At 35.7% G+C, this 27,912-nt stretch overlaps 1 protein-coding gene and 1 long non-coding RNA gene across 2 annotated transcripts in view; both read left to right on the top strand.

The window, feature by feature from the left end:
• The window catches only part of PTAR1 (protein prenyltransferase alpha subunit repeat containing 1), a 98,648-nt gene extending 73,859 nt beyond the window's left edge, over nt 1-24,789 (top strand). Inside the window, exons 7-10 of the mRNA XM_011970199.1 lie at nt 1,558-1,771; nt 10,328-10,632; nt 15,572-15,606; nt 15,688-24,789. Coding sequence (XP_011825589.1) covers nt 1,558-1,771; nt 10,328-10,632; nt 15,572-15,606; nt 15,688-15,914 — 781 coding nt within the window. The 3' untranslated portion in view covers nt 15,915-24,789. The remainder of the gene's footprint in view (nt 1-1,557; nt 1,772-10,327; nt 10,633-15,571; nt 15,607-15,687) is intronic.
• LOC105532071 lies at nt 5,989-7,012 on the top strand. Its single transcript, XR_001004907.1, has 2 exons — nt 5,989-6,860; nt 6,922-7,012. It is a non-coding gene; the product is annotated as an uncharacterized LOC105532071 (long non-coding RNA).
• Nucleotides 24,790-27,912: the final 3,123 nt, after the last annotated feature.

Here is a 27,912-nt window from a genome sequence, read left to right as displayed (position 1 = left end):
CTGTCTCATATAGTTAACAGTCAAGTTTACATGAGTTAATGCATGTAACACTCCCACAGTGCCTGGCACATATTAAATAATAAATATTAGCTATTATTAACTCTTTGAAGCAGTTGTGGAGATTGCATTTGTAGATACTCAACTGTAATGAGCAACATGGATTTTAAAAGCATTTGGTTATTTTCCTGGTAAAGATGGTGGTGGTGATGGTTGTGGTTATTAAAATTAACTTACAGAGAAAGCTAAGGGCAACTGAGGTGAATGCTGTGTACGCTGAGCTAAAGTTGCTAAAAACCATACATGCAAAGAACATTTTTAGGTTAAAAGCCTGGGACAGATAACCAGAATGCAATTTAGGTCTCTCAAAATCCTGGCCACCTGGAAGCATCTTCCTGATGAATCCTGTGTAACTACTCATTTGATCAAAGTGGGATGGTGTGGGCTTGCTGGTCAGGACCAATAAAGAAGTTACTCTGAAATTCTCAGTTTTTAAGCCACTCTAATTTTTCTTAAATCCTGGGCATTTTTAGGATCTTATGTCAGTGCAAGGTGTCTTAGTGGTAATCATGCCTTTAGTTAACATTGCAGGTCAGCTTCTTCCAAACCACATAGTCAGTTGTATTTTCTTCATGACTAGAAATTGAGGTAGTATACCACAGAAAGGTGTATGACTGTGTGTATGGGGGTTTGGAAAGGGATGGTGGCAGGGGAAAGGAACTGTCAAATATGCATCCATCAGTTTATTGGCTTGTCTAATTTTTTTATCAAGCAATATTTTGTTAAATAAGAAATTCCATTATTTTAAAATGACAAAATGAGTTTTCTTACTCAGTTTCCTGTACCTTTGGGTTTGAAATCTTTAGTCTAAAAAATGCTTTTGTATGAGTAAATTATTGGTACAAACGAAACCCATTAAGTAGCTTGAAACACTGTTTAGTGTTTTTTATGTAAATACATGCTAATACAAATCTTAAATAGACAAAGGGAGAATTTGTGGTTAAGGATATTTTGACACCTCCTTAATAGTTTAATGAATTGTATTTGTTACTTTCCAGATTTTATGCTATAAATACAGAATTTTGCTGAATGAAAGCTATCAGAATGCAACTTCTTGTTTGCAAACAAATGCACATAGGGTGAGGCATGCATATATAATTAAAGATGTGAATCATGACTCCTTGTAGTATTTATCAGCCATTAATTTATAACCTCTTACCACCACCACCACACACACACACCAATTGCCTTTACCTGTCCTGGCCAAGTGGAGTTTTGGGATTGTCATTTTAGAAGTAATGGCATTCTCTGTATTACAGATTTTAAAGTTTTTTTTTATTTTCCTGTTTATCCATTTTCCACCCTTCATCCATACTGCTAAATTTAATATCATCGTAAACAAAACAACCACTCCCCATCTCCAAAAATCTGGACTTATAAACAGGTATTATTTTGCATTGTCTCTGAATGGAAATTAAATTAGGGACAATGAAAACTGGTTCTTTTTCTCTCTGGTTTATGTTCTTTCTGTGTTCTCTTTCCCACATGCTACCTTAACAGGCGATGGGTGCTACAACAGCTAATTCAGGAAACCTCCTTGCCTTCCTTTATGACCAAAGGAAACTTGGGAACAATTCCCACAGAAAGGGCACAGCGACTCATACAAGAAGAGATGGAGGTCTGTGGTGAAGCAGCAGGGAGATACCCAAGCAACTATAATGCTTGGTCCCATCGCATCTGGGTTTTACAGCACTTGGCCAAGCTAGATGTCAAGGTAGGGATATTATTGTCTCCTGGGCAGACTGCCTGTCTGCCCTTAAAATCTTCTGGTAGTAGTTCATCCTCAGAAGAGCTTTGAAGGAGTAGAGAAACTGATGGTCTGGCAACTTGAGAGAATCGTGACAGCTGCTACCTCTGGAGAAACCCTGTAATTAAATGAAAATCTTGCATTCCCCACCAGTGCTGTTTTTGGCAGTCTTAAGGCTAGTGCAGTGGTAAAGCAAAGGCAGGTTTAACCAATTGAGGAAGATTGAGCATAACTCAATTTATTCTGAAACAGGAAGGGATTATTAAGCCTTATAGAACTGGAATTGCTATTTCTTGGTAGTGTTTGGTTATGTGACAATATACTAAGTCAGCTGGCTGTCTTTTCACACTTTCGTCCTCTGAAAAGAGGGAGAGGAGGGCAGGGAATAGATGATCTCACCCAGGTGTTTTTAAAATTGGCTGAGCCTGTAAATTACCTGGGGATTCCTAAGTCCCACTCCAAGCCTACTAAGACAGAATGAGGGTCGATCTAGAGATCAGTATTTTCCACTGACTCAGGGTTATTTGAATGCAGAGCCAGTTTGCAAACTCTCACAGCCTAATCCTTTCAGTTTAGAAATGAGGAGATGGAGATTTCCAGAGAATTTTAATGGCTTAGACTTAGCTACAGTTGTACCACTTATTATTCATCAGAATGAGAGCCAGGTGTCCCTTTTGCTCCTTCTTAATATACTACAGTGTCTCAGGTTTTTCTTTTCTGATGGTGTCACAGTGCCATAAGAATCTAGGGTGCTCATCTAAAAAGCTTCTCAGGCTTGAGACAGTTAAAAGAGGTCAAGTTGAAGATCGAAGTGCCCCAGCTGGTGCTTTCAGATAAGTGGGGAAGTGTTACATAATTTTAACTTACCACCCTCTTCTTCCTACATCCCTCTTCCCATGCTCCCATTTCCCTCTTTGTTTCCTGGCGAGGACAAATAGGAGACTTTTTACTTCCAGAGGATTTTAAGCCAATAATTCTGGAAGAGAAGCCTTCCACTTCCAGTTTATGTGGCTTTGAGTTTCAGGAGGGGTGGCCGCCTAATGGAATAGAAAGAGCAAAGGCTTCAAATCACATCAACCTAGGTTCAGATTTTGGCCCCACTAGCTATATGTGGAAAGCAAGGTTTTATTGTTTTCATTTATGAGATAGGGACTCTACTGTCTGCCTCAGTGTATTATTGTGAGAGTTAATTGAGTTAATGGATGTAAATTACTGGGCATCTAATAGAGGTTCACTCAATTTTAGTTCCTTTCTCTGTTCCTCTAGAGATAGAAAATTGGCTGCCAGTTTGCTTGATCAACTCAGTGCAGTTTATTCATGAAAAAGTATAAAACCCATCATACCCACCAACTGTCCTGTATACTGGGTATGGCAGTAAGACAAAAGTGTTTGCTCTCAACAAATTGAAAATCTAGTGGAGAAAGTAGACCAGCAATTACAAAGCATCAGAATACAATGGGAGCACAGAAAAATGGTTCTTCATCTAGGATGGGCTTGTTGGAAATAGCTGCCGGGGGAAGGAAGATATATTGAGTCGGGAGGCGTGATTACAAGTTGTTTGGTGGGTAGTCAGGGATATGGAGTGCTTGGTGGTCATCTCAGATCTATGACTTGATGGTGTGTGGGAAGAGGAAAGAGATATGAGGAGGCTTGGAGATAAAAAGGAAGGCACAGGTTGACTGAGAAGTCTTTGGAAATTTTTCTGCCGTGATGTGAACCTTTTCAAGTGGCATTTCCATAAAATCAGGAACAAGGGGCCAAAGTGAAATTCTTGGTTACTTGAGACTATCTGGTGGTAAGGATAACTCATTAATGGTGAGCTCAGCTGCCAGGGTCCACTCTTGGGCTCAGATGTCATCACCCTTCCTTGACCTGCCCTTGGAGGAGGACTTACCATTCTTCCATTCCCCACTTGCCACTGCAACATCTCTTGCTCTTGTTATCAGTAAGGAGTCCTAAATTTACCAAATCCCCTTTCTGTTGTTATAAGCCATTGGGCCCACCTAGAACATTTACTGCTATGCTTTGTCTATTACAGGAGGTAATCACAAAAATACCAGTAGTCTAGATCAGCTTAAAAATATATATGAAATGAGCAGGCATTTTTTAACTTAAAAAATTGAAAATGACTTTTTAAAGTGCTGGCCTCGAGTATTAGTAAGAGTATGAAAATAAGCATTATTCAAATTGTTATAATCTTATTGAAGGGCAACATGGCAGCACTTATCACGCTTTTTAAAATAGGGTGTTATTTTTAGAGTTCTGCTTCCAGGAATTCATCATAAAGAAATAATGGAAAATGAAGTATGGTAGAATGATTAGAGGCTTCACTCAGTGGTCATGCAGACCTGGCTTTGCATTCTGGCTTTACCACCAATTTGCTGTGCAGCCTTGAGGAAGTTGCTTAGCCTCTTATACCTTCAGTTTTCTCATCCGGAAAAAGAGGGTGACGATAATTCCCATCTCACTGAGTGATGCAAAGAGAATTCATATAAAGTGGCTATCAAAGTGCCTTAACTAAGTGCTCAATAAACACTGGCTATTAAATATAGAAGTTTGATGTATAAAAGTAGCATTTATAGTAGTGAAAAACTAGAAAATCTGTAGCCCTTCAATAATGAGGGAGTTGTTACATTACAGTCCTTCACTTTGGAATATTTTGTTATGACTCAAAATTATATTTTAGAAGATAAAGGAAAATATTCACAATAGATTATATTAGAGTAGGCCTAATATTATTATTTATTTATTTATTTTTGAGACAGGGTCTTGCTCTGTCGCCCAGGCTGGAGGGCAGTGGCACAGTCTCAGCTCACTGCAGCCTCCACCTCCCAGGTTGAAGCACTTCTCCTGCCTCAGCCTCCCAAGTAGTTGGGATTACAGGCACCCACCACCACGCCCGGCTAATTTTTTTATTTTTAGCAGAGATGGGGTTTTGCCATGTGGGTCAGGCTGGTCTTGAACTCCTAACTTCAAGCAATCCACCTGCCTCTGCCTCCCAAAGTGCTGAAATTACAGGCATGAGCCACCGCACCCAGTAGCCTAATACAATTTTTAATGTATTTATTAGCGTTGAATGAGACTACAAATACTTTAAAGTGTTTGGAACAGTGCTTGACACATGGTAAATGCTCAACAGATATTTATACATACACACAACAATATTATAGATTTTTTTCTTGTATTTTTTATAAAAACATTTTCTAGTCAGAAAAAAGTTAAAGAATAAAGATTGATTAAAAGTAGTATGGGGTGGAATTATGACACTAATTTTCTATTTTATGTTCTCTCTGATGTCTGCATGCTTAAATAGACATTTAAGTAAATTTTAAAATATTTATATTTGAGGGTAGTGTGGCAGGAAAGACTCATAGTCAGGTAGTTTATTACTACTGGCAAATCACAAGTTAATATAGGGCTTCACATAAAAAAAGCACATATAGTCATTTCTCCAAAAAAAACATACCCACGTCACCAATAAGGACAGGAAAAGATATTCAACATCTTTACTATTAGGGAAATGCAAATCAAAACCACAGGGAGTGAGATACCACTTCACAGCAAAATATGGACAATAATAAATGTTGGTTAGGATGTGGAGAAACTGAAACCCTTCTTTATGGCTGGTAAGAATGTAAAATGGTATAGCCACTGTGGAAAGCAGTTTGGCATTTCCTCAAATAATTAAACATAGAATTACTATATATTAATAAAACTACAGTTAATATATATCATATTCTTGGAGAAAAACATGCATTACCATATATGACACTGTAATTCTACTCCTAGGTATATTATACCCAAGAGAGGTGAAAACACATTCCATACCGAATCTTGTATGAGAGCATTAATAGCCACATTGTTTATAATAGCCAAAAAGTAACACCTCACCTGAGGAATGGAAAACAAAATGTGGAATAGCCATGCAATGGAATGTTGGCCATAAAAAAGGAAGGAACTATTGATACATGCTGTAATGTGGATGAACCTTGAAAACATGCTGATTGAAAGCAGTCAGATTCAAGGCCACATATTGTATTATTTCATTTATATAACATGTTCAGAATAGGCAAAACAGATTAGTGGGTACCAGAGGCTGGGGAGGAGGGAATGGGGTATAACTTCTAATAGAAACAGGGTTTTGTGGGGTGGTGAAAACGTTTGAAATTAGATAACAGCAATGATTGCACAATTCTGTGAATATATTAAAAAACACTGATTTTTTTTTTACTTCAGAAATGATCCTAAAGTACATTAGAGAGAATAAAGCTTAAAGAATACCTGAGAAATTGTTAGGAAAAATGATAAGGAACACCCTACCATTAGATACTTAAATGTTTAATAAGACAGAATAATTAAAATTGTGATGCTATTTCAAAAACAGACTCAGTAATGGAACAGAATATAAAGTCCAGAAACAAATTCCAATACATAATATGTACATATTCATTAATGATGAATGTGGCATTTCACATAATTAGAGAAAGGATTCCTTGTTCAATTTGTGATGCTGGTAAAATTGATTGACTTTTTAGAAAATAGAAAGTTAGGGTTTTTTTTTTTTTAATCTAAAATACCAAATTGAACTTTAAATGGAATAAAAACCTATATGAAGAAAAAAGAGACTCACATTATGCCAAGTGAAATAAGCCAAGCGCAGAAGGATGAATATTGCATGGTGTCACTCATAGGTGGACTCTAAACAAGTTGAACTCATGGAAGTAGAGAGTAGAATGGTGATTGCAGGAGTAGGGTTATGGTAGGGAATAGGGAGTTGCTGGTTAAAGGGTACAAAGTTTCAGTTAGGATGAGTAAGTTCTGGAGGTCTAATGGTAGAACATGGTAATTACTGTTAATAATGTATACCTAAAGATTTCTAAGAGCGTTATCTTAAATGTTCTTATCACAAAAAATAAAATAACCTATGTGAGGTGATGGATATGTTAATTTACTTGATTGTGGTAATCATTTCACAGTGTATACATAAAAACAATATGCCGTACATCATATATATATGTGTGTGTGTATATATATATGTACGTATATGTGTGTATATATGTGACATACACACATATATACATATATACACACACATATACATATATATACACACACACACACAATTTTAATTTGTCATTTACACTTCAATAGACCTGAGGGAGAAAAGAAAAAAAAGAATTTTACTTGACTCCAAATCTTTAAAAAAAAGAAAAGAATTTTAAAAATCAGTTGCAGTAAATACTGAAATAATATTTACAACACATAATGACAAATAGAGACTTAGTATCTTTAATATGTAAAGACCTCTTACAAACTCATAAGAAAAATAATGACTATCACAAATAGTAAATTAGACAATTCATAAAAGTAGGGAATTAGGCAAAATAGGCAGTTCATAAATGAAGAAACAAAGGAAAAGTAATCACACAAGAAAAGATATTTAGCCTTAATGATAATTAAGGAAATGTAAATTAAAATGAAACGTGATTCTTATTAAATTAGTGAAGATTAAAGTATTGATGATGAATTTAGGAAATAAGCATTAACATGTACTTCCAATAGGAGTATAAATTATATGGCCTTTCTGCAGGGCACTTTGACAGTATGTGCTAAGAACCTTATAAAGTTTTTTTCTTTGTTCCAGCAAGTATATTTCTAGAAATTTCTCCTAAATAATTAGATATGTACATAGATTTATATATGAGTGTTACTTATACAAGAGTAGAAACGAACAGGGGAATGGTTAAATTCTGATAATCCTGAGGGTGAAATATTTTACGAGTTAAAAATTATAAAATAATATTTAATGCCATAGGAATATATTTATAATTGAAGTGGAATAAAATTAGTACAAAAGAATATCCCAGATTTTTGTTAAAAATAAACTCTGTGCATGTGCATACATAGAAAAAAACCTGAAAGATTTGTTTTATGCCAGAATGTTACAAGTAGTGATCTCTGGCCAACAAAATAATGGATTTTTGTTTGCTTTTTTATATTTTTCCGTATTATTGGAATTTTCTATATTGATCATTTTGTATCACTTTTATAATCAGAAGAAAGCCCAAATGTTATTTTTAAAAGTTTACAGGACCTACAGCATATGTATTTTTAACATGTTATCCCTCTTTTTCATAGCCCTGCATCTGCAGTTTTCTTATAGTTTATTTACTCACTTACTCATATTTTCATATGGAAATAGGAAAAGGAAGATATTTAAGGTATATCACATAAAGGTCATTTATCCCATCAGTACCGTACATTAAAGCCATATCTTTATATAGTATCTTTAGATCACTTAAAAGTTAATTGGATCACCTAAAAGTAATTGCTGTCTTTTTAAAAAAAATCATTCCCTATATCTTTATATCTTTTTATTCTAACAAGGAAATGCCCTGAAATTCCAGTTAAAGTTTCTTCTTTCATTTAATATGCATCTTTATATCTTAGGGAAAAGAATATAGTGAATTTTCTCTTTAAAAGCCTAATAATTTTTTTAAGAAAGTGATTTTGTTGAAAATATATGTATATTTTTTTCCTTTTTGAGATGGAGTCTCGTTTTGTCACCCAGGCTGGAGTACAGTTGCGCAATCTTGGCTCACTGCAACCTCTGCCCCCCAGGTTCGAGTTATTCTCCTGCCTCAGCCTCCCGAGTAACAGGGACTACAGGCATGCACCACTGCGCCCTGATAAGTTTTGTATTTTTAATAGAGACAGGGTTTCACCATGTTGGCCAGGCTGGTCTCCAACTCCTGACCTCAGGTGATCCGTCCGCCTCCCAGAGTGCTGGGATTACAGGCATGAGCCACCGCACCCAGCCAGAACATCTTTTATTTATGTGCCATTTTTGCCTCAAAATTAAATAATAAACTGCAATTTTATACATAGAAATATCCAGTTAGAAATAATCTAAATGTTTTTCGTATTATATAAGTTCACTTTAAATAAGTAGAGTACTCTTTTCAATCCATACTAAGAAGCCATGCCAAAATAAAAAAGCTGCTGTATTATAGCCAGAATGTTCTACAGGTTTATTTTTCAAAAATGTAATAAACGTAAGATTAGTTTTTATTTCAGGTAGGAGTTTATCTGGTGCTATTTTTTGCTCGCCTTTTAAAATCAAATAAAGATACTGTGTTCCATTTCTCAGAGACTTGCCAGCTCTAACCTCTGTAATAAATTTAGGTGGCTGTGAATAAACTCATTGGAACTTAAAGGAGATGTTTAAAACATATCACTGATACAACTTGACTGTCTTGGCTGGAAGTAATCTTACTCCTTTATACTATTCGCCTTATTTATTAAATTGTTCATTCATTCATTTCATAAAATATTTATGTATCCACTCTGATGTCAGTAGGTATAGGAGGATTGAAGTATCAAATAGGAATGAATAAATATCTTAAAGCCCTCACTCACTGAGTTTAATGGGAATGAAGAGATGCACTGAAATTCTTTAATAAATATGATGCAATACATAAGTACTGTGGGGGTTCAGGAAAAGGAAAGATCCCCGGGGAAGAAAAATGGTGTAAGAAATGGAAAAAAGATCATGGTACAGGAGAAGGCATTTGTCTGGGACCTTTGACAGACAGGTAAAGGTGGCATTCAGCATTATGCTGTCTATATTGTTAACTGTTCACAAATGTGTATCTTTTTTCCTTAGCTGGTCTGAAAATCCTCTGATGGAACATGGTAGGCACTTGATATACCTTTCACTGATTTATGTTTGCTACCTGTCCAAGACACTCTCAAATAACTTATTTTTGCATAAGTGCTGCTTTTTAAAAAAGCATTTCATTTGAAATTCTTCAGTTTGCAAGATAGTGGTATCACAAAGATTTAAACAATTTACTGCTGAATTTTATTTCATTTCTTTTAAAACCCATTTATTATTGTTAAATAAGTTTGAGACAAATAGTTAAAGTCACGAGCTCTTGAAACAATCTTATTATTAGTGCATCATGTTTTTCTACTAATCCCTTATAATTAAGTAGTGAACAAGACAAACATGGTCTCTGCCCTCAGGGCGCTTATACTGAAGAACAAATAATTTCACTGAGCCTATTGTTGAAGACATAATAAGTTAGATATTATACACATTTATTAAATGTAAAATAAAGTTTATATGAAAGTAATCTGAGTTTATATTTTTCCTTTTACGTCAGCATTACTTGTAAATGAATACCCTAATACTCATCATTATTTTAGAATTTGTCTTTCCTTCTCTGTGTGTATCAATCAGAATGTGAGTAGTCAAGGTCTAAGGGAAGGAGGACAAATGAGTTCTTAAATTCTTTAATCTTAAAAAAAAAAATCTATCACTTTTATATGGGGAAGAGAAAATTTGCATGTATGAAGCTTCCACTAAGTGAGAGCACTGTGCTGGACATTGTGTACAAAATATTGGTAAGAATGGCCTTGTCAAAAAAGGAACAAATCAAAGAGAAATCAGAGGCAATAATGGAGAAAGAAGAACCTTTGGGAACTCTTCTTCTTACTTCCCTTTTTTCTTCTTACAAGATTCTTCTTGATGAACTGTCTTCTACTAAACATTGGGCATCTATGCACGTTTCAGACCACAGTGGATTTCACTACCGCCAGTTTTTGCTAAAGTCTTTGATTAGCCAAACTGTGATAGACAGTTCTGTGATGGAGCAAAATCCTTTGAGAAGTGAGCCAGCGCTAGTTCTTCCAAAAGATGAGGAAGCAGCAGTTTCAACAGAGGAACCAAGGATTAATCTTCACCATCTTCTAGAAGAAGAAGTTGAATTCAGCACTGATCTTATTGATTCCTACCCAGGACACGAAACCCTTTGGTGTCATAGGTAAGAAAAGGGAAAATCTATTTTCTACACAAAACTATGCGTGTCCTCATGAGAGCTGCAGAAGGTGTTAGTTACACCTGATTCCTGCCTGCTTGGGTAAACATGGTCATCTGATTGTTGAGCTTTGCCTGACTGAATACAAGAGGTTTTGGATCATCATCATCATCATCATCATTAATAAGAGATTGCTCATGTAGATCTCTGCCTGCAGCTTAGGATGGTGATATTCAGCCTTGACTGTGCAGTAGAATAACCTGTGTTAGTTCCAAAATAAAACAGAATCAAAAGTTTTTGGACTCCTTCCTTGGAGATACTAATACTTAGCATATCTAGGATGAATTGCTGCCATCTCTCTCTCTCTCTCTTTTTTTTTTTTTTTTTTTTGAGACAGAGTTTCACTCTTCTTGCCCAGGCTGGAGTGCAATAGCACAATCTCGGCTCACTGCAATCTCTGCCTCCCAGGTTCAAGAGATTCTCCTGCCTCAGCCTCCCGAGTAGCCGGGATTATAGGCGCTCACCACCACACCTGGCTAGTTTTGTATTTTTAGTAGAGATGGAGTTTCACCATGTTGGCCAGGCTGGTCTTGAACTTCTGACCTCAGGTGATCCACCTGCCTCAGCCTCCCAAAGTGCTGGGATTACAGGCGTGAGCCACCATGTCTGGCCTTTTTTTTTTTTTTTTTTTTTTTTGAGAAAAAACTCAACACATAATATTGATGCACAGTCAGGATTGAGATTTGATTAGACCCCGAGAATAAGGTATGCTTTATCATTTTTCCAACCCTGATGGTCTGCAAATTAACTTACCTGAAGTATAATCTCTTGACACTTTTTGTTTAAAGTGTAAGAGAATTTATCTTTGAGAGAGGGGAAAGTCTGGTAGCAAAAAGTGAAAAAGGGTTAGCAATCTATCCACTTCAGTTGTGAGTACATTTGACAGTATGTTGGAATGAAGTCACGTATGTGATCCCTTCCCAGCTTCATTTCTTTTGGATCTTCCTTTATTTGGAGGCGTCTTCATCTTCATAAATACAGATTCTACTTTAGGCCATAGCATTGTATTTGTAAATGAAAGACTTGCCTGCACTAGGCAGGAAGGAGGTAGGCATTCTTTAAAATTGCCTATTTCTAAAGTTATTGAGATTTTCTTTCTTTCTTCAGTCTAGTCTGTCTTGTAGGTTATTTGAGGAGACCTGGTCAGCTGCTTTTCCTTACTAAATATATTCAGAACAAAAGATTATCTCCCCTCTTTGGCACCTTCATTAGTAGAGAATGCTCTTTTTCTCTTAAAACCAAGTCACTTATTTCATGTTTTCAAGAGAAAAGATAGATCTTTTAAGCTACTGGCATACCTCAGAGATATCACAGATTCAGTTCCAGACCACTGCAATAAAGTGAATAAAGCAATAAAGTAAGCCACACAATTTTTTTGTTTCCCAGTGCATATAAAAGTTACTTTTACATTACACTGTAGTCTAAGAAGTGTGCAACAGCAGTATGTCTAAAAAAAAAAACTATGTATTTTAATTAAAATACTAGATTGCTAAAAAATGCTCACGATCATCTAACCCTTCGGCAAGTTGCAGTATTTTCCTGGTGAAAGGTATTGCCTCAGTGTTGGTGGCTGCTGATTGATCAGAGTGGTGGTTGCTGAAGGTTGGGGTGGCTGTGGCAATTTCCTAAAATAAGATCGCAATGAAGTTTGACTCTTCTTTCATAAAAGATTTCTTTGTAGTATGTGATGCTGTTTGACAGCATTTTGCCCACAGTAGAACTTCTTTCAAAATTGGAGTCCTCTTAAACCTTGCTGCTGCTTTATCAAATAAGTTTGTGTCATATTCTAAATCCTTTGTTGTCATTTCAACAATGTTCATTTCACAGCATCTTCACCAGGAGTAGATTCTATTTCAACAAAACACTTTTTATTTTGGTTCATCCGTAGAAAGCAACTCCTCATCCATCCAAGTTTTATCATGAGATTGTAAGCAATTCAGTCACATCTTCAGGCCCCACTTCCAATTCTAGTTCTCTTGTAATTTCTACCACATTTGCAATGACTTACTACACTGAAGTCTTGAACTCCTCAAAGTCATCCATGAGGGTTGGAATCACCTTCTCTCAGAGTTTTGTTCATGTTGATATTTTGACTTTCTCCCATGAATCACAAACGTTCTTAATTGGTATCTAAAATGGTGAACCATTTTCAGAAGGTTTTCAATTTACTTTGCCCAGATCCATCAGAGGAATCACTATCTGTGGCAGCTATAGCCTTATGAAATGTATTTCTTAACAAGACTTGAAAGTTGAAGTTTTTCCTTGATCCATGGGCTACAGAATGAATGCTGTGTTAGCAGTCATGAAAGCAACATGAATCTTTTTGTACATCTCAATCAGAGCTCTCACATGACTAGGTGCATAGTTAGTGTGCAGTAATATTTTGGAAGGAATCCTTTTTTTCTGAGCAGCAGTTCTCAACAGTGGGCTCATAATATTCAGTTAACCATTCTTTAAATGGACGTGCTGTCAACATATGTCTTTTCATCCAGGCTTCGTTATTCTGTTGATAGAACACAGGCAGAGTAGGCTTAGCATAATTCTTAAGGGCCCTAAGATTACTGGAATGGTAAATGAGCCCTGGCTTCAACTTAAAGTCACCAGCTACATTAGCCCTTACCAAGAGTCAGACTGTCCTTTGAAACTTGGCATGGATTTCTCTCTAGCTATGAAAGTCCTAGACGGCATCTTTCAATAGAAGGGTATTTCATCTACATTGAAAATCTCTTGTCAGTATAGCTGCCCTCATCAGGGATCTTAGCTAGGTCTTCTGGATACCTTGCTGCAGCTTCTACATCAGCATTTGCTACTTCACTTTGTACTTTTATGTTATAGAGATGGCTTCTTTCCTTAAACCTCATGATCCAATCTCTGCTAACTCCAAACTCTTTTTCTCCAACTTCCTCACCTCTCTCAGTCTTAGAATTAAAGAGCATTAGAGCCTTAGTCTGGATTAGGTTTTGCCTTAAGGGAATGTTGTGGCTGATCTGCTCTTCTATCCAGAACACTAGAACGTTCTCCATATCAGCAGTAAGACTGTGTTTTGCTTATCATTTTTGTGTTCACTGGGGTACCACTTTTAATTTCCTTCAAAAACTTTCCTTTGCATTGACAACTTGGCTAACTGGTATGAGAGGCCTGCCTTTCAGCCTCTCTCAGCTTTGGACATGCCTTCCTCATTTAGCTTAATCATTTCTAGCTTTTGATTTAAAGTGAGAGATCTGTGACTCTTCCTTTCACTTGAACACTTAGAGTTCATTGTAGGGTTATTGATTGGCCTAATTTCAATATTGTTGTATCTCAGGGAACAGGGAGGCCTAGGGTGAGGGAGAGAGATGGGGGAAGAGCTGGTTGGTGGAGCAGTCAGAACACACACATTTATTGGTTCAGTTTACCATCTTATATGGGTGTGTTTGTGACACCCCAAAATAGTTATAGTAGTAACATCAAAGATCGCTGATCACAGATCACATAACAGATATAATAATCTTGAAAAAGTTTGAAATATTAGGAATGTTACCAAAATGTGACACAGACAAAAAGTGACCACATTTAGTTGGAAAAATTGTGCTGATAGACTTGCTTGACATAAGATTGCCAAACCTTCGGTTTGTAAAAAATACAATATCTGGCCTGTAATCTCAGCACTTTGGGAGGCCCAGGAGGGTGGAGCACAAGGTCAGGAGATCTAGACCATCCTGGTTAACACAGTGAAACCCCGTCTGTAGTAAAAATACAAAAAATTAGCTGGGCATGGTGGTGTGCGCCTGTAGTCCCAGCTACTCGGGAGGCTGAGGCAGGAGAATGGTGTGAACCCGGGAGGCGGAGCTTGCAGTGAGTCAAGGTTGTGCCACACTGCCCTCCAGCCTGGGTGACAGAGCGAGAGTGTCTCAAAAAAAAAAAAAAAAACCAATATCTGCAAAGCATAATATAAACTAGTTGTGCCATAGGCCAGTTTTCTACTGCTGACTCATTGTCATTAGGCAGCTTATCTGGCCTTTAAGTTTTACCCCTTGTAAAACTGGTACATTATATGCTCCCTGTCTGCTTCAGAATATGCAAGGAAAATGAATAGAATTCTCTTTTAAGGGCTTAGAGTTGCCAATGTGAATGATGAGATATAACAACCTAGAGCTTATACAGTTCATTGTACATAGATGTGCCCCCACTGAATTGAAATTTTTGGAGATTAGGCACGAGAATCTTCATTTTTAACAAACAATTCTAGGTGGTTCTAAGGGCAGGAGAATTGCTCTTCTCAAAGGGAGAACAGGAACTGTATCTTTTTAACATGTTTTGCTCAGAGCTCAGCACATCCCCAGTGCATGTGGATGTTTAAAACTGTAGTTGGTGATGGATTTAGGGTAAAGTTCAGTTGACTTTTAGGGAATAAGACGCCCTACAACAGATACGTTATTTTTATTAAAGTATTTGATAGAGGCCACAGATTCAGCCTCTAAAGGAACTGTTCAATCCCCTTATTTCTGAATCACTTTTCTTCCAGGATATCAATGAGGTTCGTTTTTGGTTTTGCTTTATATTTATAATTTGTAGCAGAAATAAGACTATCACATATTTCTAGTTTTATGTTATAGTTACCATAGAGTACCATCTCCAAGTCATTGTCATCTCAGTAAATGCTTATGAAAAACCTTAGGACCGTATTCTTTCTCACAAACAAACCTGTAAGCTGGGGTTATAAGACTTTCTTTGTCCAAATATCCTGGAACATCATTGCCACTGTTTTTCCTCCTTCCCCTGTATAACTTGGTTATGAAGTGGACAGTGAACTGAATACTGTATGTTTTGAAATTGCAAACTTTTTTTCCGGAATATGAAAAAAATGTGATTTTCTTTATTCTCTTCCTTCCCCTCTCTATCGCAGGCGGCATATTTTCTACCTTCAGCATCACTTAAATGGTAGGTTTCCTCACAGCATGACCCAGTTGTCACCTGCAGACAGCCCTGGGGGGACTTTGAGTGACTTGCACCTTATCCCAGCAGGCTCCCAACTGTCTCAGGCAATGGAAGTGGATGGACTGAATGACTCTAGCAAGCAAGGCTATTCCCAGGAAACCAAACGCCTGAAGCGGACACCAGCTCCAGACTCTCTAGGCCTAGAAATGGAGCACAGGTTCATTGATCAAGTATTGTCCACCTGTCGGAACGTGGAGCAAGCCAGGTTTGCCAGTGCATACAGGAAATGGCTGGTTACTTTGAGTCAATGAAAGAGGTGAATTAGTCCTACAAGGTTCCCCTTTTAGTGCAATATTGCTTTCTTTTATTATTTACATAGTTGCATGAACTGTTTACTATTATTGGCTAACCATATGTTCTTCATCTTTAGGTTGAAAGTCCATAGTAAATCTTTCATTTTATTTATTTTGTTAATAACTGGCATTCCTGTGGGGATAAAATAGTTGTATAGTTCCTTCGTGCTAAACAACGTGTCTTAAATTTTCTGTTGAACTTCTCACCCTTTGTATTTCTGTAAGTGGGGCTTCTCATTTGGTTTTCCTGATTGGTTCACATACACACCTCTACCCACCTCAGTCCAATTGCTGCATAGGCAAATTATTTTAAAAATTAAAAATTTAAGGCCTAGGCAGGAGGATCGCCTGAGCCCAGGACTTTGAGACCAACCTGGGCAACATAGCAAGACCCCATCTCTACAAAAAGTTTAAAAAAAAAAAAAAAATAGCTAGGCATAGTGCTATGCACCTGTGTTCCTAACTACGCAGGAAGCTGAGGCAGAAGGATTGTTTGAGCCCCAGGTGTTTGTGGCTATAGTGAGCCATGATTGCACCACTGTACTCAGCCTGGGCAACAGAGTTGAGACCCTGTCTCTAAAACAAGTTGAAAATAAACATTTATGTTGCAGTTCAACTTAAGAATGTTGGTATGAATGCTGAAATGTTGGTATGAATGCTGAATAACTTGATGTAATTGTTTTAAGAATCAAATGGCTAGATGGGTGAATGTGTAAAAATATAAACTAGTTCTCTTTCTGTAGCCTGTTCTACCCAATTACCAAAGTCAGAAGTATTGGAATTTATATGAAAAAAATGCTTCCAGTGTAATCCATTTTTTAAATGGTTATTTAAAAAAAAAAAAAAAACTAATTTAAGAGTTTATGTAATTGCAGTAAAGGAAAATTATTTTTATTGCTAGTTTTGATAGATTATTTTTACCTCAAATTTGGTATATGCCAAAACACGTCAGTCCTTATACAGTTGATTTTTTTTTTCTTTCTGAAAACCTGGAATGCTGTTTTTAGCTATTACTACTTTTTAATTTTAAATTTACTTATAACAAATGAGAGAAATATATAAAGAAATATATCCATAAAAATCTTCCTTTTTAAAAATCTAAATTATTGAGGATACACTATGGAGACTACAAAATTATCATGAAGTGACTATTAAAGTTTACTGGCAAATGCCAGGGGAAGGAATAGTATGTGCAAAACAAAACACTTTTATACTGAACTTAATCAGGGATGAGGTACCAAAGTATCCACATTATAGCTGTATCTTATGTTTTCAATAACAAGGGCTGAGTTTTTCAGGTAGGTGGGGTGAGGGTGGGGAATGGGCCATGTAATGTCTGCTTTCTTATATTTGCCCTTTTGTAAATGGTCTGTGTTTCTTCTTTTCATATACTTTCTGTTTTGCCAATCCATTACATATTTTTTGTCACTTTCATGTGTCATTTTTTGTATATCTTTCCTTTCTTACTTCAGGGGTGTGTCTTCAAGATTTCTACCCCCTATTTGCAATGAATTTCATACCTCATCTAAAATACATTCATATACCAGAAATATCAACAAGAGTGGCCCTTCTAAAAGTTTCCCTAATGATGGAAGCTGTCAGTTGTCCTATCTCTGTGCAGAATGTGAGTAATAGTGGCAGAAATAAGTGTGACAACCATGCTTTGCCTGTTGTGCTTTTTACTGGCTAGGTGATTTGCAAAGTGGGGATAAAGATGTAGGGAAAGTAAACCTCTCTGTCTCACTGTTATAGAAAGCCTGGACTTGAGTTAGGTACATCGCCTTAAAGAAGCAGAAATATGTCCTTTTCTTGGGCATCCTGGTTTTGTTGAGTGGCAGACTGTTTAAGTGAGTGAGACTTAAGAATGCCAGAAATGTTGTCTAGCCTGGCCCCAGTAGACAGAATTTGTTCTTCTCTCAAGTCAAAAATTACCTTTTTGTAGCTTTTATATTATTTAGATGAAAAAATGCCATTAAGAACATAATTCCATGGTCCTTTGTGTACAAAACATATTTTGAATCAAATACCTCAAGGTCCACCTAGACCTCTATGGATAAAATCATAAGTTTATGATTTTTAGCTCCTGTGAGGGTTTGGGGGCAAACTACACAGAAAAGACATGGGTGGTTCAACCCATTCCACTAAAATATGTCGCCAGATTCTGGCCAAACTCAGTATTACCTTTTTTCCTAAAAATCGTTTTTCACATTTTGAGTAATAGGGCTTATTATGCTTTGATGTGAAAAAATATCAGGAAATGAGTGACAATACCCTATGAAACACTAGCTAAATTTTTATAGTGCTCCATGCCTTTGTGTACCTTCCACTGATGATCTTGCCCATCTTTGGTGTTAACTATTTTCATATCTTCTAAGGCTCTTAACCCACTCTTTTGAAGCCGTGCAGTCCTTTAATATGTCTTGGTTTCTTCCTAAAAGTTTTAAGTAGAGAGCAAAAATACAAATACCCAAAGGATACTGTTAGTATGTAACTTTTGTGTGCTGCTTTATTTCTGGAGTTTGCATTTTTTAATTGTTCATTCACAGAAAATCCTAATATTGCCCTATATGGTTGTTTTTTTTCCTAAGTGGTTAATATTTAAACCCGCTAGCTGTAGCATGATAATGTCTTTGACTGAGCTCATGTAGTAGAAAGGATGTGTCTATTTTCTGGGACTTGTTAGTCTTCACTTATTTTTCTATAACTAATTGTTAAAAGGAAAAGATGGCTTATTGACATGTATTTCATTAAACTTTCACTGAAAGAACAGTGGGTCATCGTACCATACTGTGGATTAAGAATACTACTGACAAGCAAAAAGCATTAAGCTCTGTAACTGTCTCCACCACCACCTTCACCCCACTTTTAGTGTACCTTAGTGTACTTTAGTGTACCTGTTTTGGCAATACGGTGTTTTTCAGATTCTACTTGTGCCCTGCACATTGTGAGGACTCATTAAATATTTATTAAATTAGTGAATGACTAACAGAAGAAGAGAAAGATTGTTTGGGAGTGATAAGAATGAGTGATGATTGAGAAATTGATGGATTAGTGCAATGGATTGTGAATGAATGATGCTTTCTAGTTTCGTAATACGTGGGAAGCGCTATCGCCTATAGAATAAGTTGATTTAGACTTTTTTTTCTTCATTTCATTACCTTGTTTAAACTTGTTAAATCCCAGCCAAGAAATGCAGCTCTGTAATTGTCAATTAACTGTACTATAACATATACTAAAACTTGTAGAGCTGAAGAACCCACTTGCATTAAGAACACCACTTGCTGTTCATTTGCGGTATTAGATCCTGCACAGAGGCAGAACTGCTTTTGGTCATCTGAAGAAATTCTTTGATTTCAGTGACTTACTGATCTGTACCTGTGCACGTATCATCATTTTATGCTTCTCCTTGTTTCCCCACAACTTGAACTGTGACTCTTTCAGGTATTTCTTAAATCTGTGTGAGTCACTTTGTAAGCTTAGGGATTTGATACATATTAATGTCCCCTTTGTCTTCTCTAGGTTTTAGCATTTTATTACGTCTTAAGAAACTCTGGGCCCAGACTTTCAGTCATATTTCTTATTCCTATGGTACAGTTCTCACTTAAAGGCTTAATTATTAGTAGGGTTAAATACATACAGGTTATCTCTAAAAGTACTTAAGTTTTCAAATAAGGGCTTATGTGATACAAGATACGGAAACAAAAGTTTTTGGATTTTTATGCAGTAGTTTGCAGGAAAGCAAATACATAGTAGATCATATTGCACTTAGGTATGTTCAGGTCATGCCAATTTATTCTTGTTAGGCCACACACACATGTATGTGCGTGTAAAAAGAATTTTTAATATTGAAGCAAACAAATTATCAGTTTAATAATTTTCTGTTATATAGCACAAGATGGCAGATACCACCTACTGTATAACAATCTAATAATCCCTACCCTAGTTCCCCTGAGTTATAGAAGATGCTAAAGATTTAGTTGTAAAGGGAAGTAACATGATTTTTTTTTTCTAAAAAGCTGTTTTAAGCTAACTATTATTTTGCTATTGGAAAATTATATTTTAAAACTTACAGATATTTAAAGTGTGCTAGAAAATTTGAACCTGATAACAACTGAACCTTTTGTTTTGAATAAATTTCTCAAATAGAACTGTGCAAACCCTAGCACTTTATGTGTTGCTGCCTCCCCACACCTAGGTATGCTCTGTAATAAGCTCCCAGTTAATGGAGAGATGTGTAGAGGCACTGGGAAGTTAATGAAGAAGAAAAATCAACCCCAAGAATTCCTTATTGTCACATAGTGTCTTTTAAAAAATAACTATAGGACTGTGTTAATTTGAGTGCCTTTCTTACTTTTTTGGGAGCAAGATTATATTTAATGTTTAAGAAAACAGGATGGAAGTTTTATCAAACAGTTGATTGTGGCCCATTGTTTTATTTATTCCCATCGCTAGGCATGGCCCCATAGGGTATTTTATCCTTCAGTGAGAGACTGATATAAGCAGGCAGGATGCTTTGATTATTCCATTAGTTATCATTTTAAGGACCCTACCAATATTTAGTTCTTTCTTTCTGGCAACTAATGTTTTGGGGGTTGGAGGCATCCCATTTAGAGGATGGTGTGTGCACAAATAGATTAGTCTGAAACCTGTGTCCAACGGGAAACAGTGGCACTCTGCCCTAAAATACCAGAACGTTGTCCTAAATGAATCCTTTGCCTTACTTTAGGACCTTCCTTCCCTCTCAAATTCAGGCATAATGTAATATAGTTGAAAGGGTGAAAACAGTACTTGCTTTCTTTCAGATACTGGAGGAAAAGAAGTAAATGCATAGATGAAATTTTAAATGTATCACTTTATCTGTTTGTATCTGGAGAAGGGAGGGATAGGAATTCCATAGTTCAAGATAGCAACTATAATTTCATAGAAATATATAGCTAAAGATTCCAAAGTGCTTTTACAGAGAACTGTTGAATAATATATTCCTAAAGGGCAGCAATATGCCATGTTCATGGTGAAGACAGAAAACCAGTGTATCAGTTGTGGATCTTAGGTGGGAGAGGAAACCTCAGGCTCCCAACTTTGACTTCTCTACTCTCACCAGGCCATGTTAACACTGTAAAACCAAACTCTTTGCTAAGAACAATACAGGGCAGTAGTTTAGTCTGCTGATGAAACTTTGTGCTTCCAAGAATATTAGCTATATATAATTTGTGCTTTCTGGACAATAGAATGGTCCAGAACCCTGACATTACTTTTATTAGTCTGTTGTTATTCCTCAGGGTGTAGAAGATTTAGTAAATTTAGGACAAATTTTATATTCAGTGGCAAAAAGCAAAGGCAAAAATATGCTAAATATATTATTAGCTCTTAAATTTTAGTATAGATCGTATTTTTTATAAACTATTACCAGTACAGTAGCTAGTAGATATTCTGTGACTGCCTCTTTGTTCATCTTGCTGCTTTGGTCCCTATGGCTCTAGTATGAACATTCTTGTGTCTTCTGTGGAAATGATTTCTGTATTACAGTTCCATCTTTGGTAGAGGTGGGAATAATTGTATTTTGTTTTCGTTGACATCATTCTCAACTTTTAGAAATACTGTTGAGGAAAATGATTACTGTTGGTTTTCAAATTGACAACTATTTTGCTTCCAAAGACTTCAGTTTCCCTCTGTTTTATGTGTAGACTTCATATATGTTCAACACATTGCATACTGCCTTGCACATTGTAGGAATTCAACAAGTCAGAGTTTATAAAAGCTAGAAAGATAAAACTAGCTTAGCTGTCTTATCATCATTGTCCATATTCTTAGCTTTGGGAAAAATATACCATTTTGCATAAAATACATAATCAGTTTCAAATGCACAAGGCAAAGATATACAGTTGCACAATACTGCAAGTGAAATTTACAAAGGATTTTTATTTTTGTGTATGCTCCTATTTAAAGTGCTCCTATTTAAAGCAGTTTTCTTTATTAGAGCAACATCTTCCAGCAAAGTTAGAAACCTAACATAAGTGCTCATTTGCCCAAATTAACGAGATAGTTATGTAAACTTTTCATATTAGGTCTTTAGTCATTTACAAACAATAACATTCTGGCTTTTCTTCCATACCTTTAAGGAATCAGCCTTAATTTTATGTATGGCAGTCACTTTCCTCAAGGTACTATGCAGCACACTTTCGATTGCTTATTTATCTTTATAAGGTGATACGTAATAAATTTAGGTTTATTTGTCACATAATTTCATATGTTCAGATGTTGATTCAAAGAGCATTCTATTAGAAAAGTTTGTAAATTATCCTCCCTTACAAATACTATTTCATCGTGCATTTGGAGCAGGTATTTTTTTCTTATTAGTTGAAGACTGGGTACAGTTATAGTAGATGCTCAATAAATGCTTAGTCAGTGATTGATCTAACATCAAACTAACAGCTTTCAGAAAGGAGACTGTTGACATCTTTTCACCAAGGAGTATATTTGTAGAGTAATATATGTGTGGAATTTTAAAATTATATCATTTGACATGATTTATGAGGCTTATTTAGGCTGGAGTTAGTAACATGTAATAAAAATATTATTTATACACAACATAGTTGAAAGGAGATGTGAAAGTTTAAGTAGTATTTTCTTATGCAAGGCATATTAATAAATGTAATTAAATGTCTTAAGCAGTTCGCTGAACTCTAGAGAGAACTACTGTAGTCTTCTGCAATCAGTCTCTGTATTGGTATATCCAGTACTATCGGGGTTTAGGTTCTTTTTATTTTTCCTTAAATCTTACTTGTTTCTAGCGTCTTAAGAGTGGTACTGGTAAAATGTGAAGTTACAATAAACTTCTGCTTGTTTTCTCCAAACATCTTTGGCATGAGGGAGAACTTTTTATGAATGATACAGTAGTTTCAGCATCTGTTAATTTGTGGTTTTCAAAGCATTTTTGACCGAGTTTACCTAATGTAAAAAGATTAAACAGTTTTATAAAACACAAATAAACATTCCTACTTGAACTGTGAGGAACAGAGTGTATAATACAAATGTAATTAGGCATTGCCTCCTGGCGAGGTTCCTGATGCATGACTATGATGCTGGCTGCTGACTGAGGTGAGCACTGTGAGTATTGTATTTTGGCATATGTTGTTTTTAGGAAAATAATGGAATGCATTCTTAGATTAACTTATTGTTTTTGAGTTAGAAAAAATAAAAGACAAGGTATTATAAGTATGCCAAATACTTTTACACTACAAAAGATTTAAAAAGGAGAGGGAGAAAAAATATCAAAGGCCAGTTATGATTTTTTAAATAGCGTCTAATTTTTTTTTTTTACTCAAATTTTTTGGACACTAGTCAATTGCATAATTTAACATGGAGGAGCTTTCATTTAAAAGAAGTTCTCAGCTACTATATTCTGCCATTAGAATTCACCATGCCTGTTAATTTTACATTGCTTGAAAATTTAAGTTAGCTGCCATCAATATTGTTTTAAGATTTTCTTATAGTTTATGTTTAAATGGAAAAGTTACGTATATAATCTGTGGTGCAGGGTCAGGCCTTGGCCATTAAAGGTAAGTTTGGCTAACTTACTTTACTGAAGAGACTAATGGTCTTCCCTCTGTTGCACTGCTATGTTTCTTGATCTATTTTTCCCCAGTATAAACAGTCTACATTGAAGTCCTTTAGCTCTCTCCATATACTAATTGACATTTGTTAAGGATTCAATATTTTGTGAATTCTTTTTTCACTTAAAATGCATATCTTGCAGAGAGATAAGAGTGAATTTTGTAATAATTTATATGCAGAGTGTGCTTATGGGTTTCTGGGAATTCGAGTTAGTACCCCAGAGTGCTTAAAGTATGATGCTAAATTCTAAGGCTAATATAATGACTATAGATTATCTATATCCACACTGTTCAATAGAAATATAATGTGAACCACAACATAATTTTTAATTTTCTAGTAGCCATATTAAAAAAGAAACAAGCAAAATTAATTTTAATAACATTTTATTTAACCCAGTATATTAAAAATATCATTTCAACATGTAATCAATATAAAAGATTATTAATGAAACACCTTATCTTCTTTTTCTTCCATACTGAGTCTTAGATTTGAGTGTATTTTGTACTCGCAGCACATCTCAATTCTGACTGGCCGCATTTTAAGTGCTCAATAGTCACATATGGCTAAGGGCTACTATACCGGACAGTACAGATTCATAGAGTACAAAGTATGACTTTATCTTAACTTTGGAGATGGTGAGGTAGGCATGTATTTATGGTACTTTACAAATTCAAAATAGTTAGAAAAGCATCTAATAGAATTATCTGCTTGTTTTCCTTCATCTTCATTTTAATATGCTCTAGAAGTAGGATCAACCTGTTCCAATTTGCCAAGCATTATTTAAGGAGGAATAATTCCATACCATGTAAAATACTGTGATATGCTGATTATAATACATTATTAACAAATTTTCAAGTTGCGTTCACTAAATTCTGTCCTGTTCCTTCAAAATAATATAGCTTAAATTGCATGTTAATTGTATATCTTACCTATTTTGTTTTTATATTATTCTTACAATATAATCATGTATATTAACAAACAGCCCTGGGATTCTAATCTTCCTCTGCAGCTGTCTTCCAGGACTTACCGGCACTTATTACATTGTGATAAGTGTCAGAAAAGTAGAATAAAATATTCTTTTTCCATTAGATTTGTTCTTACGTAACCATGTACCAAGCCAGATATAAATTATTGTATTTCTGTAGAATATGGAAAATAGTGTTTGTCTTACCTTTGCTAAATGTTTGCAATTTCTAAGTAAACCTTTCATCTCCTAAAATGAATGTTAAGTGTGATTTTGTTTTTACTTTTGGTGCTTTAAACTTGAATCTAGTCTACCAAGCTTTCCATTTTATTTGCTTTGATGGTGGTAGGGAGGTGGAGGTGTGAACTGTTGTGTAAATGAAACCAATAACTTTATGACCTACATTTGTAGAAAGAATAAAAATGCCACTATGTCTAGAACATAAAAGAAATGTCAAATACAAATTAGAGAAATTGCCACAGTTGTTTTTAAATTGCATTAACAGTGACTAATTGCCTTGTGAAAGTTATTATGACTAGATGTGCTTTTTCCCACCTATTTCAAATGAACCTGTAGAGCACACAGAATTACTTGGTTATTTTAGTGTTACATCGTGTGTTTTCTCAATCCTGAGTCTCACTTCTGTATGTTATAAGCCAGATATAGCAGCGTTACTTACACAATATAATACGTAGATAGACTCCAAAAGGTGTTTGATAAAGCGGATGCTTTTTTTTAACTCAAATTTTAAATATTTCAGAAGTGTTTTATGGGAAAGACCTATATTACTTTATCCCTTGACTATTTAGGATTATATTTTATATAATGCATTACTATTACGTATATTTTGGGTAGGAGACAGGATATCAAATTTATTTTGCATGATGGCAAAGTACTACAATTGTTTAAAATTGCAGTACTGGCCAGGCGCAATGGCCCACACCTGTAATCCCAGCACTCTGGGAGGCCCAGGCGGGTGGATCACCTGAGCTTAGGAGTTCAAGACCAGCCTGGCCAACATGGCAAAACCTCGTCTCTACTAAAAATACAAACATTAGCCAGGCATGGTGGCGCACATCTGTAATCCCAGCTACTCAGGAGGCTGAGGCGGGGGAATGGCTTGAACCCAGGAGGCAGAGGTTGCAATGAACCGAGATCATTCCACTGCACTCCAGCCTGGGTGAAAGAATGAGACTCCGTCTCCAAAAAAAATAAAACATTTAAAAAAAAAAAAAAAAAAAAAAGCAGTAGTGTTTTTGCACTGATAAGCTAGGAAAGAAAACTAGCTTAATTTGAATTAATAAGCAAATTATATAAGAAGTGTGACAAAAATCCGTATTAGTAAAGTGCTTCCCTGGGAAATTGATTTGGTTAGTAACATGCTTTTTGAAATGAAAGATGAACAATAACAGATCCAAGATGATACACTAGCCAATTATTTATTAAATATGATAACCCTTTTGTCATTGGTCTACATTTAGCAGATAGCACAATTTTCCTCATGTTGGAAACTCAAAGTTTTGCTTTTGGTACTCTATTACTTAAAAAAAGAAAAGCTATTTTTTATGAGATATTTAAATAGCATAGCTTTTGTCTACTAGTAACTTACTCCAGAATGGCCCTGTTGGGCATCAGCTTTAAGTTACAGCGTGCCTTTTCTTTAAGAGAAACACAGTAGTATCATTATATGTGTACAGTGTCACAGAAGTAGAATTTGAAGGGTTGCTTGCCTCTCCACCTTAGCTTTAAAAAAAGGAAGCAATAATTTACATCTTGTTTTTGATTTCACAGATTCTTAAGAGTAATCCTGGCTGTCGGGGTTCTGAGTGCTTTACCTCTTCTTAATGATGTGAGCAACAGACAGAATGGTATTTCTGAATTCACACTTTTAGTACTGGAAAAGTCTGATGATATACAAATGTCTCATATTAGATTTCTCGTATACCTCTCACAATAACTACAGCAGCATGATCAGCGAAAGGTCTGTGTAGGGAAGCTAACTGGGCTGAATTGACCCTCTGTCATATTTTATATTCTCATATTTTTAAAAATTGCTAGTGACCTCACTAGATACATTGTTGAGAAAATACTGAAAGGTAGTGACCACATGGGATGGGTGTAACGCCAGTCACCCCTATTTGTTTTATTTTCAAGTAAGTTGTGTAGTCATACCATCTACTGACATCCCTTGGAGCAAAAACTATCACGTTGTCTCTTGTTTATAACTAAGTGAGGACACATCTAGTTGGTGGCATTGATATAAGTCTTAATTTCAGTTATTCCACGTGAATAAAAAAATCATCTTGTGTAGCATTTATTATAGTAGAAAATCACCAAGAACTACAATGTGCAACAATCGATTGAGTAAATTAGTGTTTTCCTGTAGAGGTATACTATGCACTCATAAAAACAGAACTTATAATTACAAGGAAAAAACCTCATAGTAAAGTTTTTAAAAGTAGGTTACAAAGCAGTATGTAAATAAGATTCTAACTTTATTATTTTTTTAATTTAAATCTCATTTCTAATCATAGCAGGACCAACCTTCATACTGAACACAACTAAAAATGTTGGAAAATATATTAAAATCTTATTCAAAGCAGATAAATTAAAAAACATCATACCAAGACTGTGGAATGCCAGCAGAAAAAAAAAATCAAAAAGAGCTAAAGACAAAAGATTAAACTGATAACTCACTTCTCGACAGCAACATTGAATCAGAACACACTGGTAATCTAGAATTATAAACAGAAGAAATTCTTTGGTGAATGAGAATAAAGTACACATATGCAATATGTTTCCATTCATGTAAAGTTTAAAAATAATAAAATCATTAAAGAAAACAAAATTATTGCAAAGATCAGGACGGTGGTTGCATCTAGTTGGGGAGTGGAACCATGCCAGGGACAGGAACAAGATGAAGAACCTGTGGGACTCCGACAGGGTTCTGTTTCTTGGCTTGGCCTTGGGTACATGTTCACATACACGTATATACACACGTGTGTGTGTGTATATATATATACATATAAAATATACATATAAAGTATACTATGTCTTTTTCTAGTTATATTTGCAAAGAAGAAAAACATTGGAAAAATTAGGGTGCCATATTCATGACTAGACAACACATAAAACATTCTTCCAGCCAGGCACAGTGACTCACACCTATAATCCCATCACTCGAAGGCCAAGGTGGGAGGATTGCTTGAGGCCAGGAGTTTGATACTATCCTGGGCCACATAGCAAGATATCCTGTCTCTACAAAAAATAAAAAAATTAGCCAGGTGTGGTGGTGTGTGCTTGTAGTCCCAGCTACTCAGGAGGCTGAGGCAGGAGAACGGTGTGAACCCAGTAGGTGGAGCTTGCAGTGAGACGAGA

The sequence above is a fragment of the Mandrillus leucophaeus genome, unplaced genomic scaffold (assembly GCF_000951045.1).
Source record: "Mandrillus leucophaeus isolate KB7577 unplaced genomic scaffold, Mleu.le_1.0 Scaffold93, whole genome shotgun sequence".
Classification (NCBI taxonomy): domain Eukaryota; kingdom Metazoa; phylum Chordata; class Mammalia; order Primates; family Cercopithecidae; genus Mandrillus; species Mandrillus leucophaeus.
This window is presented reverse-complemented; position numbering and strand designations above follow the sequence as displayed.